The 12,454-nt window shown below is 36.4% G+C and overlaps 1 protein-coding gene across 1 annotated transcript in view; it reads left to right on the top strand.

The window, feature by feature from the left end:
- Positions 1-12,454, top strand: part of PLD5 (phospholipase D family member 5) — a 159,200-nt gene that overhangs the window by 84,954 nt on the left and 61,792 nt on the right. Inside the window, exon 3 of the mRNA XM_042892100.1 lies at positions 11,147-11,315. Within this exon, the coding sequence (XP_042748034.1) occupies positions 11,147-11,315 (169 nt within the window). The remainder of the gene's footprint in view (positions 1-11,146; positions 11,316-12,454) is intronic.

Below are 12,454 nucleotides of genomic sequence, written 5' to 3'. Positions count from 1 at the left end.
AGTTCAGAAAAATGCTGACTTGCTGGAGGAAATCCAACAGGTTACTAGAGCGGTTAGAGAGTCAACTGTGGTAGGCACAAGGACAGGCTGAGAGAATGGCAGAAGAAGAGAGATCTTAGTGTTTTCTATGACTGTCATTTAGTTGATTATAACTACAAGAGTGCTGGGCTCTTCATGAAGGTGCCCAGTAATGGAATGAGATGCAGTGGATACAAATGGGAGCATAGGAAACTGCAGTTAGTACAGATGTTGTGTTTTCTCATTGTGGGAGAGGTCAAATATCAAAAGAGGCACCCAGAAGGGGCTTTGGAATCTCCGTGCCTAGAGATATTCGATGCTTCAGCAGACAAGACGCTAAGCAAGCTGAGCTGGGTGGAACAGTGTTGAGCAGAAGGTTGGACTACATGACCTCCAAGAGTTCCTTTAAGCCTGAATTATTTGGTGATAGTTTGCTGTTTTGTTTACTGATGTCTAGATTGGAGCTCCTTATTTCCTGTGATGTTCTTCCTTACATTTATGAGAGTTCTTTGTGCTCACTTCTTTTAGGGGGGTGTCTGCCTTCCGTAGAATTCAGTATGGCATAGGTGATTCTTTGTTTTGGCAATTTTTAGCATTTTCACTAAGGGTTAGTTCTGTGTCTTTCAGTAGAATTTTTTTTTTTCCTGCAGATCCACATCACGATACAATTTTACAATTTCTTATCAGTGATTGATTTAACTCTTCAGAATTGCTCTTCAAAGACTTCCTATACCTTGACCTTGTTTTTGTCCTCTCTGCTTGACAACATTTCTCATGTTTCATTTTTTTTCTGGAGCTTATCATGCTCAGGTTCTGAGGTAGTCTTGGATGAATTGAAAATAAGATAAAATATCATCAGAGGCAACATTCAGAGAAATACAGCTACCGTAGTTTTCTGCTATTCTGCTAGAAACTGTTTCAGAAAAGAGTTGTTAAAAACATTTTCTTAAGTTTGTTTCGCATTTCAGCATTCATCTGGCATGTAATGTCTGCTTATTCTTAGCTTCTTTTTTCTTTGTTTCACATATTAACTTTACATATTCTAGCAGTCATGAAGAAGCAGGGAATGACAGAGTTCTGTTTTAATCAGTTTTCTAACTAGGTATGTGAACTAAACACCAACTGATTATAGAGCCTCCTAAAGATACATTTCCCTGTGGACATCATTAGAATTGACTTTGAACCAGAAGATATATGATCTGGAAGCAGAAAATAAATGTAGGTGATACAAAAATACCATTTCCTCTGACTGAGAATGGGAGAAGTCTTTCAAATTTGTGAGGTTATAAGGGATCTTAAATAGCTTTTGATTTCTCATGGGGATATACGTGCCATTTTAATCAACAGTTTGACTGTAGTCATTTCTAGGCAGTAGTCCAAATATAATTTGAGTTTTCCATTGTTACAATATTTGATGTGAGTAATTCCATAGGAAACTGTAATAAAAGAAGACAGAATTGCTTATAATTTCAATCTAGAAGTGCAAAGGAATTATTAATGTCAGTTTGAAAGGTATGGATAAATTTTAACGTGAATTACTATGTATAAATGTTGTCATCGGTGTTCAGTAAGGCTGAACTCATGCTGAGTAGTTGCAAGCAAAAAAAGGAGGTTCTGTGAATTAGAAGCATATTTAATAAAATGGCACTAAAGACACTTGGCCATGGAAAGTGAAAGCTAAGAAGGAAAATGATTGTCATCCTTGAAGGTATCACAGGGGAGAGGAATTCCAGGGTGGAAGCCGGGCTACTGAAGATACAGGATTGAGCAGTAAAGGATACAATGTGAGACAATTTCAGCCGATGAGAGAAGCAAGGTAATACACCAGTTTGAAAAGTTGAGGTAAAAGCCCTTCCTGGTCCCAATATCTTTTCTTCATCTGAATAATTTAGGAATAAAAGTATACAAAAAAGATGTCTGAAGTAACAGGGATGTGGATGCTCGATTTCCCAGGAAACCTTATCCATTTCAGATAGGAACTTAATTCCGTAACATTACCCATAGCTGGGTACATTGCCATGCAAGCTGTGTATACACATGGTAAACACGTTTCTAAATTAAGTGTTCTGTTTTTCCTGTTTATTACAACTAAGTAACCTGTGCCAAACTTTCAAAGAATCATTATCACTAGAAATAATAATCAGAAATCTTAGATGATAGAGCAGTGCTTGTTGTTACTGGGAAACTGTTAAGATCATCATGAACCCTCTTAAAAAAAAAAAAAAAAAAAAAGCCAAATTAGATATTATTCTTCTAATAATATGAGGAGTAATGACAGTTTAAGCATCAACACTTAGAAGTCTGTCCCTAAATACCACATTTTATAGACCCACATTACTTTTTTCTACTGCAGAGATTACTAGGATTTTTCTGCAGATGGGTCCCACTGATGCTGGTGTAACAAGGGACTCTACTACTGAAGAGCTTTCAGTCTGCACAGACAAATTGGAGGTAGTGGAGGTGCTGAACAGAATACATACAGAATGGTCTTGCAGATTTCATATCAGCTGATTTCTGCCAGGGAACTAACTCATCTGGAAGATATTTAATGAGCAGAAAGCTACAAGGAACAAACCAAAGAGTAATAAAGAGGTAATTTAGCATGTAGTACTCAGGAAAAAAAAAAAAAAAAAAAAAGAGTCAAGGCAAAGGAGAACGCAGAGGAATGGAAATGGAGAAGAACTAAAGCAAAAGATGGTGAAAGAAAATTTGGCGTATGGATGGAGAAAGCTGTTCTGTGTAAAGAACGCAGAGGGAGAAGCATGGAGGACTCAGGTAGCTTTAGGAAGACTAGTGATCCCACAAAAGGACTTTGAATCCACTCTCTGGTTGCTTCCTAATGTTTTCTTGAGAACAGGGTAAGAAAATCTCCCAAGAGAGAATAGTTCATTCAAAGTGATGCATTTTGAGCACTGGCCAGAGGAGAGTTCGTGTCATTGTGTAAAACATAGCTATGAGAGAAATTCTTTATTCTCCGTCACTTAATGCTTCACAATGCACTGGAACAAATGTTTGAGCAAAAGCTCAGGGGGGAAAAGCTCAGAAAAAGCTGAGGGGGGGGAAATAATAAGAAATGAGAAATTAAAAGCAAGGTTCTGGTAGTCATAGAGGAAGCTTCATGTGAGAAATTTTTATTCTCCTGCCGTTTTGTTGAGCTGATGTGAGCTTTTGAGTTGTTGTGACCCTAGACAAATGTCAGTCATTTGCAAACATTGATTTGGCATCCTTCATATGTTTGTTTGTTTTTGTTTTTTAAAAAATTTTATGTAACATTACAATGAAAACTCTTCTTCCTGCATTGTCTTTAAAACACTGCTGTGAAATCATGCTCTAAATAGAAGTTGTTCTGACATGGTAAGGTGCTGCAGAGTTTTGCAACATCTTTTAGGCATGAAGAGGGCAGGGGTATGTCAGAACCAAATTTTAGTACTTCTTGTCACAGTGCATACTGTTACAATAGCCTAATGAAAATGTTTTAAAGCCTAAATATACATGAGAAACAGATGGCAATTTCTACTCTTAGTTTGTGTCCACTATATGAATTTTAGATGTATTCCCAAGGCTTATCTCTGTTATGCATGAAGAAAGCCATGAACAGAACATTTGACCTCTGTATTGATGTGCTTTCTCATATGTGAAATTCAGCTACAGTCTCTGATGAAATGAATGATGATTAGTATATAGAGATAATGTTGTTTTCTTTGACAGAAGTGTCACTGTTGCATTTGAGAACAATTTTTGAGTATTTCAAACAAGCAATTGTTCAGTGAAGCAAAAGTCACTTGAGTCCTGAAAAATTCTCTCTTATCAGTAGGAATTATTCAATTGAAATCGGGTGCAAACCGAAATTATAACAATAAGCAAAGAATTACATGGCTGGATAATACAGAGTATTATGCCCTTCGTATTGATTATTAATTTTGAAATGTCCCATCAGTATGTGGAAAGAGTCAGATGAATGTTGTACTGATACGGTTCAACTGCTGTTTTTTTTATATCTTTACTGGCCTTATCAGTCAATCCAAGCACATTTTTGTGTTATGTTGAATAGCAAAAGTATTTTTTTGGGTTCTGAACTATAAGGTTAGTTTTTAATTTGTACTACATTTCAATTCTGATTATTTCTGAGACAAAACAAAGGGTCTTCAAGAGCTGCTGACACAGGCTGGATTGAGATATTGATGATCTGGAGCTCATCAATTCTTAAAGGATTCCCATTCAAGAGAAATAATTAAATAGGACACCAAAATATCACCTAAAATACATTTAATTAGAAGTTGTTCACATTTTTTGAACCTTAGATGATTTGCGTTCATATATAACAGGATGTTTGTTTGAAAATAACATCTGTGATGTGTTATATTTTGTGTCACTTAAGGGGAGCTGAAACAGCAAGATTTTTTGGGAGATTGAGGAGAGGGAGGCGGCAGTGGGGTACCTTTGTTCTTATGATAGTGGTATGGGAGAGAGGCAATCATCTTTTTCTTGCATAATGATCCATAGGGCTGTCCAAAGAGAAGATATATTCCTGGAATGCTAATAGTTATTTTTTCTAGTCCTTGAGAGTCAAGTCTAATCTTCAACTTTTGAAAATCAATGTTGTTTCACTGAGGTAACCACTAAGAATCTGGACCTTAAGATGATGGATGCATTCCACTTGTCTAAATGCTATATTTGGCATTGTACACATTGTGGTGAGTGGGCACGAAAGCAGCTGTGTGGGAATAGCAGTAATGAAATGGTCTCCTAGTTGCTTATGGAAAGTATAAAAAGGCTTAGATGTGAAAATACAAATGGGGAATAGCCTGCATTAATTCCTTCTGCAGACCCATAGGAAAAATTGGAAGGGGACTAAGGCAGAGAAGTCACAGACTTGGAAAGGGGAAACTAGAAGGCTGCTACTAGTTTTAGGCATTAGCTGAAGCTCCTGTGGATGGAGTTCAGTGAACACTTGAAGTTGGTAGGGCTCTTTATTCCCACTCTTGTGCCACAGCTGTTTCCTGCAGCTGCATGTTAAATAGAACTGGGCAACTCGTTTGACTGAAGGGGAGAGCTGTGTGTTCTGAGTCCATTCACAGACTATAGTCACAGAACTTAGACCATGGGCGAGAAGGTCTGCCAAACCTTTTGCAATGGATACAGGACAGCTTAGCCATCTCTAGCTGCATGTTTACTTAGCAAATTACCTCTGTATCTTGCATTTGTGCTGTAAAATGTTGTGGCCCTTTCTTGTGTCAAAATGCCCTTGTGGCACCTGCGCTGGCTCAAGTATGATTCGGGACCCACATATGCGATGAAGTACAGAAGCCCAGGAGTATGGTATATGGCTCCTTGGCTTGAAGTAGCTGGGAGGAACGTTGCTTTGCAGCTATGGCTCCATTTCCTTATATGCTGGAACGTGGTAGTCAGGTGGTCCTGTTCAGAGGCACACTATCAACTGTTCAACCATTGCTCTTGTATCCCTCTTAGTTGCAGTTGATATATGCAGTGAAAGAAAATTTAGGAAATACAATTAGAGCATCTAATTAAATGTACTCTGTCATCATTTTTCATCTTTTTACATTCATATCTTGTGTGTTGTTACTGTTATCTTCCAGAGTGATTTCCAACCAGATTCTGAATATGAGGACAGTCAGGAGATGAAGAATATTCCTTTAAAACAAAGACTGGTGTTGTGAACCCTAGAATTCCAGCGCAGTTTGATTTGTTAAAGTGAGAAGTGTTAATATGCTCATTGCAGTGTTTTATCACTGATTGCATATAATTTAAAAAATGTGTATTCATTAGGGAAGCACTTATAGCAGCTTTTTAATTTAAGCATCACACTATTCTGCTCTCCTGAGTACTCAGAAATGTTCAGGTAAAGCTCTGTATCTATGCTGTATGTTTGCAGAATCTTTAACACAAGAAAGCTGAGCACGTCTGTGTTTAGTGCAGATCTAAATCAAAGACTCCTCTTAAGCTGCCCTTCCAAGTCCTTACCACTAACTGTAATGGAACAGCCAAATGTATTGATAAACTGTGCCAACACCTCCTTCAGTTTTCTTTATTTTTTAGGACGCTTCTTCTCTGAGAGTGTTTGTTCTGTGTGATTTTGAAATAGTAGTTATACTTTTTCTAGGATATTTCTTATTCCCTTCCAGAAATAAGAACTGCAGTTGTTCTTCTGTTGAGCTGACGAGAAGAAAGATGGTCTTGACCAATGTTACAGCTGAGTAGCTATGAGGAAGAACTGTGACAGGGTTGATTCAATGTAGAGTAGATTGCATGAAGGTGATCTAGTGAAACCTCAGCTGAAAGGAGTGGTGTCAGAAAGATAGTGGGTTTTGAATGGATATTAAGACTGCAGAGGTATAACCTAAGGGGAGCTGAAATTCTGTGAGGAGTTTTGGTCCTCCAGGGAGGATTTGCTGGTTCTGGAGCTTCTGGATTAAGAGAGCAATAAGGGTTACATGTGGATATGTTTACCTAGGTCCTTGATTTAAGGGCATGACTCATTCTCCCTTCCTTTATTTTGTTTATTTTATTCTTTTCTCGTGTCAATTATAGAAGCCTTCAGACAACAACATGCTCTATCTTTCATTTCTTTATTATCTCATATAAATAGTTGAGTGTGTTTTTAAACTTCTTTCCTTTAATGTGTAAATTCAGCTGTCACTCAGGTGCTTTAGACCTGGATGTTCTCTTCTGTATGACTCTAGATAGAGACTAACTGGAGCTCATTTTAAGTAAAACTATAAATATTTGTTAATATACTAAACTTATTGAAGCAGCAAGCATATAGCTTCTGCCTATTTTTGCTGTGCTGGTGCTCTTTCTACTCTAATTAACTCAGATCCTAAACCATTTCCTTTTGAAAAGAAGAAAATAAGATATGAGTTCAGAAATGAGTCTTGTTTTCTGACAATTTCCTCTGACAATTTCCTACGGATTGTCAGAGGAAAAGGAGAATCCTCAGCATGGGACAGAATTCAATTTAATTTCTAAATGTGAGTCATGTAGCTGAACTCAGAAGTGACTTATTATAGAGGCCAAGTTCTGCTTCTTTGTAGGCATTAAATACTACTATACTAATTCCTACGTTTCTGTTCACTTAGAGGAGCCTGAATCTCAGCTCTGACCCTTCTCTCCATGACATCACAGAAATCATATACATTCGGGTTTCTCAGTCAGCTAGAAGTCGTTTTGAGAACATTCAGCTGTATTACTGAAGGGACTAGGTTATGTTGGCATTAGTCAGCTGAAATAAATAAAGCACCAAGAAGTCAGGGAAAGATATCCTGCAAGAAGTCAGAAAGATATCTAGCAGGTGTAAGGTTGTCTGCTAATGACTTTTGTGCATAGTAAAGTCTATTTTAATCACCATGCTACGTTTGTTCTGTTTTCCTTTGACAATATGCCACTTTTGCGGACTAAATGATGTCACCAGGTTTGATGTTCCTTGAGGGCTGCAAATGACCTTCTCTCTTGGAAATTTTTGTTATACATTCCAAAAAGCACTTTGTGGGTCATACTGGAACAAAATAGATCTAAGTTCAGTTTTTATTGATGGAATTGGAGATTTTGAACTCAAATTCTTATGATGGAAGTTAAATAAAACTCTTCTTGATTAAGCACAGGAACTTTGCTGCTGTGCCTAAGGAGAAGGGAAGATTGTGAAGACAAATATAACTTTACAAAGTGGGTTGGTGGTTTACTTGTTTATTTTTTTGTTCAATTGTTTCTTTTTTCTTTCTTTTTTTTTTTTTACTTCTGAGCTTGGTGTTGAATTTTTTGAATGGGCACTGGGATGTGTTGTGGTTATTTGGTTACAGGTTGGGTTGTTGGTTTTTGTGGTTTTTTTTTTTTTTTTTTGTTTAGCATAATCAGTTCATTATCAAAAGGAAGCGTCTGAACTCTGAGGACAACGTTTTAACTATTGCCCTAGATAGATTAAATCTTTTGTCTGCCAAAGAACACAAAGTACTTGCTTAAAAAAACAGATTATGAAGTATAGGAACAGATACTGAACTGAATGACAAGACCTGCACAGTCAAGTCCCTCAGCTAGTCCTAGTGCTGCAGTGTGTTGAATTTCAGACTGAAAAACTGGAAGCTGATCTCTTTCTAAAGAGCAAATCCAGTCCAAAAGTCAAGGTGAGCTATTTCCCAAGAAGCAAGCACCTAGCATCAGACAGAGGCCCTTTGAAGAAAAGGATGAATTTCCTTCTGCCTAGCAAATTCGTCATAGTGCTTTCTATGAATAGGTAAATGGTTTTAACCTGTGCAATGAGAGAAAAAGCTCAACTTTTTTTCATATCTTCATGGTATCAGTACTGAAATGTGTATGTAAAGTAGAGGCTGACATCCACAGCAATATTTATATTACATTCTGTGGAATTGCTACCAGCTGCTTGTGGAACCTGGGTATAGAATGTATACACATCATACTGTAGTGTTTTCTCTTATTTCACACCTAATGAGGTCAAGTCAATATGGCAGAATATGGGCCTAATCTCGAAAATAATGTTAAGTTTCTTGATCTTGGAAGTACTTAAACTATTCAAAACCTGCCTGGACAACCTGCTGAAGTTGACCCAGCTTTGAGGGATGAATGAGATGATTCCCTGTGATTCTGTAACAGTCTTACCTTTTTTGTCAAATTGCAAATCGACAAAGATGGGGAGAATTGAATGCTCTGCAGTGAGGCAGCATGCCAGTACAGTCTATAGGAAATAACTCTGCAAGTCACTGGAAGTGATCTTATTTGATTCTTATCAAGGAATCAAGTAGGAATAATCTTATAGGACTTATTTGATCCTGTTAGATATTTTGTGGGCTCTTGTCTATTTGCTTACATAAATCACTGTGAGTGTCAGGCAATGCTGAGAAATTTTGGTCAGATCTTTTATTAGGAAATGATGTGCACTTTTAAATTTTTGCTAAATCAGAACAAAATTTGATGGATTATTTTTGGAATAATCACTTGATATGTAAAATGTCTTTGGAGAAAATTTTTTCTTGTATTCATATGTGATTGGGTGGACAATGGAAGAGGCCCTAAAGGACATGGATTAATTTAGCATCTTTGCTACTGGATTGTTGTTGGTTTTTCTTTATAATGCCCTTGTAGAAATCATTTTAGCTCCTGTGCCTTGTTTTCTCTCTCTTTAGATGGTAGATCTTTCTTTTAGATCTTTCTTGTACTAGAAGAGCTCTGGGACTCTGAAAGCTTTTAATTTTACTGGGGCTTTTAGCAGTGTTAACTTTAGCAATGTTAACTATTTCAAAAGAGGCAAACTAGATTTCTGAGGGATCCATATAAAGTTTTAATAAGTTATGTAAGAATATTAGATGCAGCAGAAATGTATGCATAAACCTTGGGTGTTGGTCTAAAATAGTTTATTTTTTAAAGTATAGCATTGCTAATAGGCACAAAAGGGTAGTTTATTTTTAGAGGACAGTTGTTCTGGAAGTTTATGAGAGGGGAAGTTAGAATATTTTAGAATAGAGTATACTTGAAGACATTAAAAAGCATGTTGTATTTTTAACCTCTTACCGTTAATTTTGTTGATGTTACCATTATGTTACTGTAATGCTGTTAAATTTAATGTTCATCATCAGTAAAGTTGCATGTTCAACTATGTTGTTGAGTGTCTCGTCAGTAATTGTAGTTCAGCAATATGTATGTTGTTTGAGTTGTTTGATGGAATAAGAGAACATTTGAAGCTAATGAAAGGAAGAGCTGCACCTGTTTTTTTGTTAGTTTGGTGTTGGCTTGTTTTTGCCAGGCAGGAAAAACAAGCATGTGATAATAACCACATTCTCACAATACTTCACCCATCCTTCCCCCTAGTATTAAAGAGTACTAAACTTCAGTCTTCTTATGTCTTAGCTTCACAAACATGTTAGATTTTCTGAAATAGCTGTAAAATTTCCCATGTAACAGTGTGGGATGAATTTCAGTAACAGAAGATACAGAACTATTCTTTATTTTCATGGGCAGAAAGTGCCCACTTCTCTTTCATATTAGATATCTATATTGATTATTTACTAACAAAACAAAACATTGAAAATTTTATTTATATTGCCAGAGTTGATAATTATGATAAGAAGTAGTATAGAAACAGTCTTGGAAATACTTGTTATACTTGACTGCAATGAAACGGAGCCCTTGTTACAGCTTTCCTAAATCTAATTTGTTTGAGTTGCATTAGAAGAGGCACTTTAAGAAGTGCAACTTGTGTAAGTTGATAATTTTATGTTTACCTAAAGACACACTTCTCACTTGTGATTACTTTCAATGTTCTTCTATTGAGTGAAGTGAGGAGCCTTACCTGCTGTAATTTAAGGAAGTCAAGCATGATGAATGAAACAAAATTTCCTTGAAATAGAGAGGCATATTTGAAACTGTCAGTTTACTATGAAGTTTGTTTAGCTTCTTGGATGCATATAAATGTGTGTAACCTGCAAGCATTTTGAATAATATTGACCGTAAAGAGTCTTTCAAAAAGAACAGGAAATTTTTAAAAAAAAAAAAAAAAAAAAGAAGCATAATCATTCTCCTTTCCTTATCCACAGGATCTCAGTCAAAGCCCTATGTAGGTAAAACAAACAGAAAAACAACAGCACAACTAGGCAGCTTAGAGCAACTGGAAAGGGAAAATTCCTATGTAGACACTTTTTTTTTTTTTAATAACAAAATGTCAGCTGTAAAGCAAAGTAAGAGAATATCAGAGAGTATGCACATTACCACATTGCTTAGAGAAAAGAGACATTAAATGCAAGAATGAAGCATTGCAAAAAATTAAGAGATTGTTTTATGCTTCCCATCTTCTCTTTATGGACTGGTTCCATCATGTCATAAGAATTAGGCTTTTCTGTGTTTAAGCTGATGTTCCAGGGCTTTAAAAGCTTAAATTGCTTTATTGCCTTAGCATTAGGTCATCTCCATGCTTTATTGTTTTGGGAAGTGAAGAGCACGGCAGTTGGCAGCTTCAGAATGAGTTGTAGGATAACTGACTGCTGAGAGATTCTGGGAACTGATATTGAACCACAGGCCCAAACCTGGCATTTTTTTACAATTGGAGATTTTTTTATAAAGAAAAGCGCTCATGTTAAGTGGTTACTTTTTCCTTATCTATTCTCAGGGTTGCTCTTGTGGAAAATATTCCTGAAGGGATCAACTATTCAGACAGTGCACCATCCCACTTGTCTCTTTTCCAAGGCTGGATGAATTTGCTTAATATGGCTGAAAAGTCTGTTGACATAGTATCTTCCCAGTGGGACCTCAATCACAGTCATCCATCAGCATGCCAGGTATGTTCTAGACTAAAGAAAGATGGGATTTTAACAATCTGTTTTTGTTGTTTGTGAATTGTTTAGAGCTGCAGCCCTTCTCTGTAGCAAACCTATTTGTTTGGGTAGTTTAAAAGCAAACAAGCATTTTCTTATGAGGATTGTCCTGTCAGGATATTAGTTTTATGAGAGTGGTGGCACAGTGGACTAGAGAACACACTCAACACATTCATATCACTTCCATCTTAGGAAAGGATATCATTGTATAATCTTAAGAAACTTGCAAAATTGTAACTATTCAAACACATCATAATTTGGGAATATCCATAAAACTATATACTTATTTTCTATTTGGTGCAAATGATCAGGTAAAAGAGTAATTATGTGGATTAGTTCTGCAGCCAAATTGATGTGTAAAATTACACTTACAAATTATCTGATAGCAAATGTATCAGATGATTCTTAATATCTTTTCAAAATGAATCTGAAGGGTAATGAGTTAGGGCTTGTGCAATAAAGTACAGTAGGAAAAATCACAAATCACCAAATGAGACAAATATGCATTACAGTGATGCTGTGCCAACAAATATATAATTCTTGATAGCAGTCACCTTAGAAAATGGGGAAAGGGCAGATTTCCACTTAGTGTTACCCTGTCAAACTAAGATATCGAAGAAATGATGAGCTGAGAGCATCTTTTTTCATAATGGATTGTTTGCTGGAAAAAGCCACTCAGCTGGAATGGAATTCAGTTAAAATCACAGTAGAGTAAACATAAGGAATCTACAATACCATACTATGTCACAAACTTTTCACTTTCCTCTCTAGTTTGGATGATACTGTGCAGTAAAAAAAAATGCCTTATGCTAAATGGTGGACAGTGACTGGTATTGTCAGTAACCAAAGATGGTGCTTCAAACTGCCTGTGTTTTCAAATGGTGAACTGAATGGTACTTCTTTTTAGAGAGGCTGTTGCCTAGCTGAAGGGCATACATTCACTTTCTTCAAAATCTACTCTATGTCCATTTAAACAAGTGAAAGCTTGAGCTGAGCATTCAAATGGAAAATTTAGCACAAACCCTTCCTTTTATAATGCTTATAAATATTGGTGTAGAGTTCTTGAATAAATTCATTGAATATCAAAATATTGAGGCTTTTCG

This window comes from Lagopus leucura, unplaced genomic scaffold (genome assembly GCF_019238085.1).
Source record: "Lagopus leucura isolate 7727_CA_CO unplaced genomic scaffold, USGS_WTPT01 Super-Scaffold_73, whole genome shotgun sequence".
NCBI lineage: Eukaryota > Metazoa > Chordata > Aves > Galliformes > Phasianidae > Lagopus > Lagopus leucura.
This window is presented reverse-complemented; position numbering and strand designations above follow the sequence as displayed.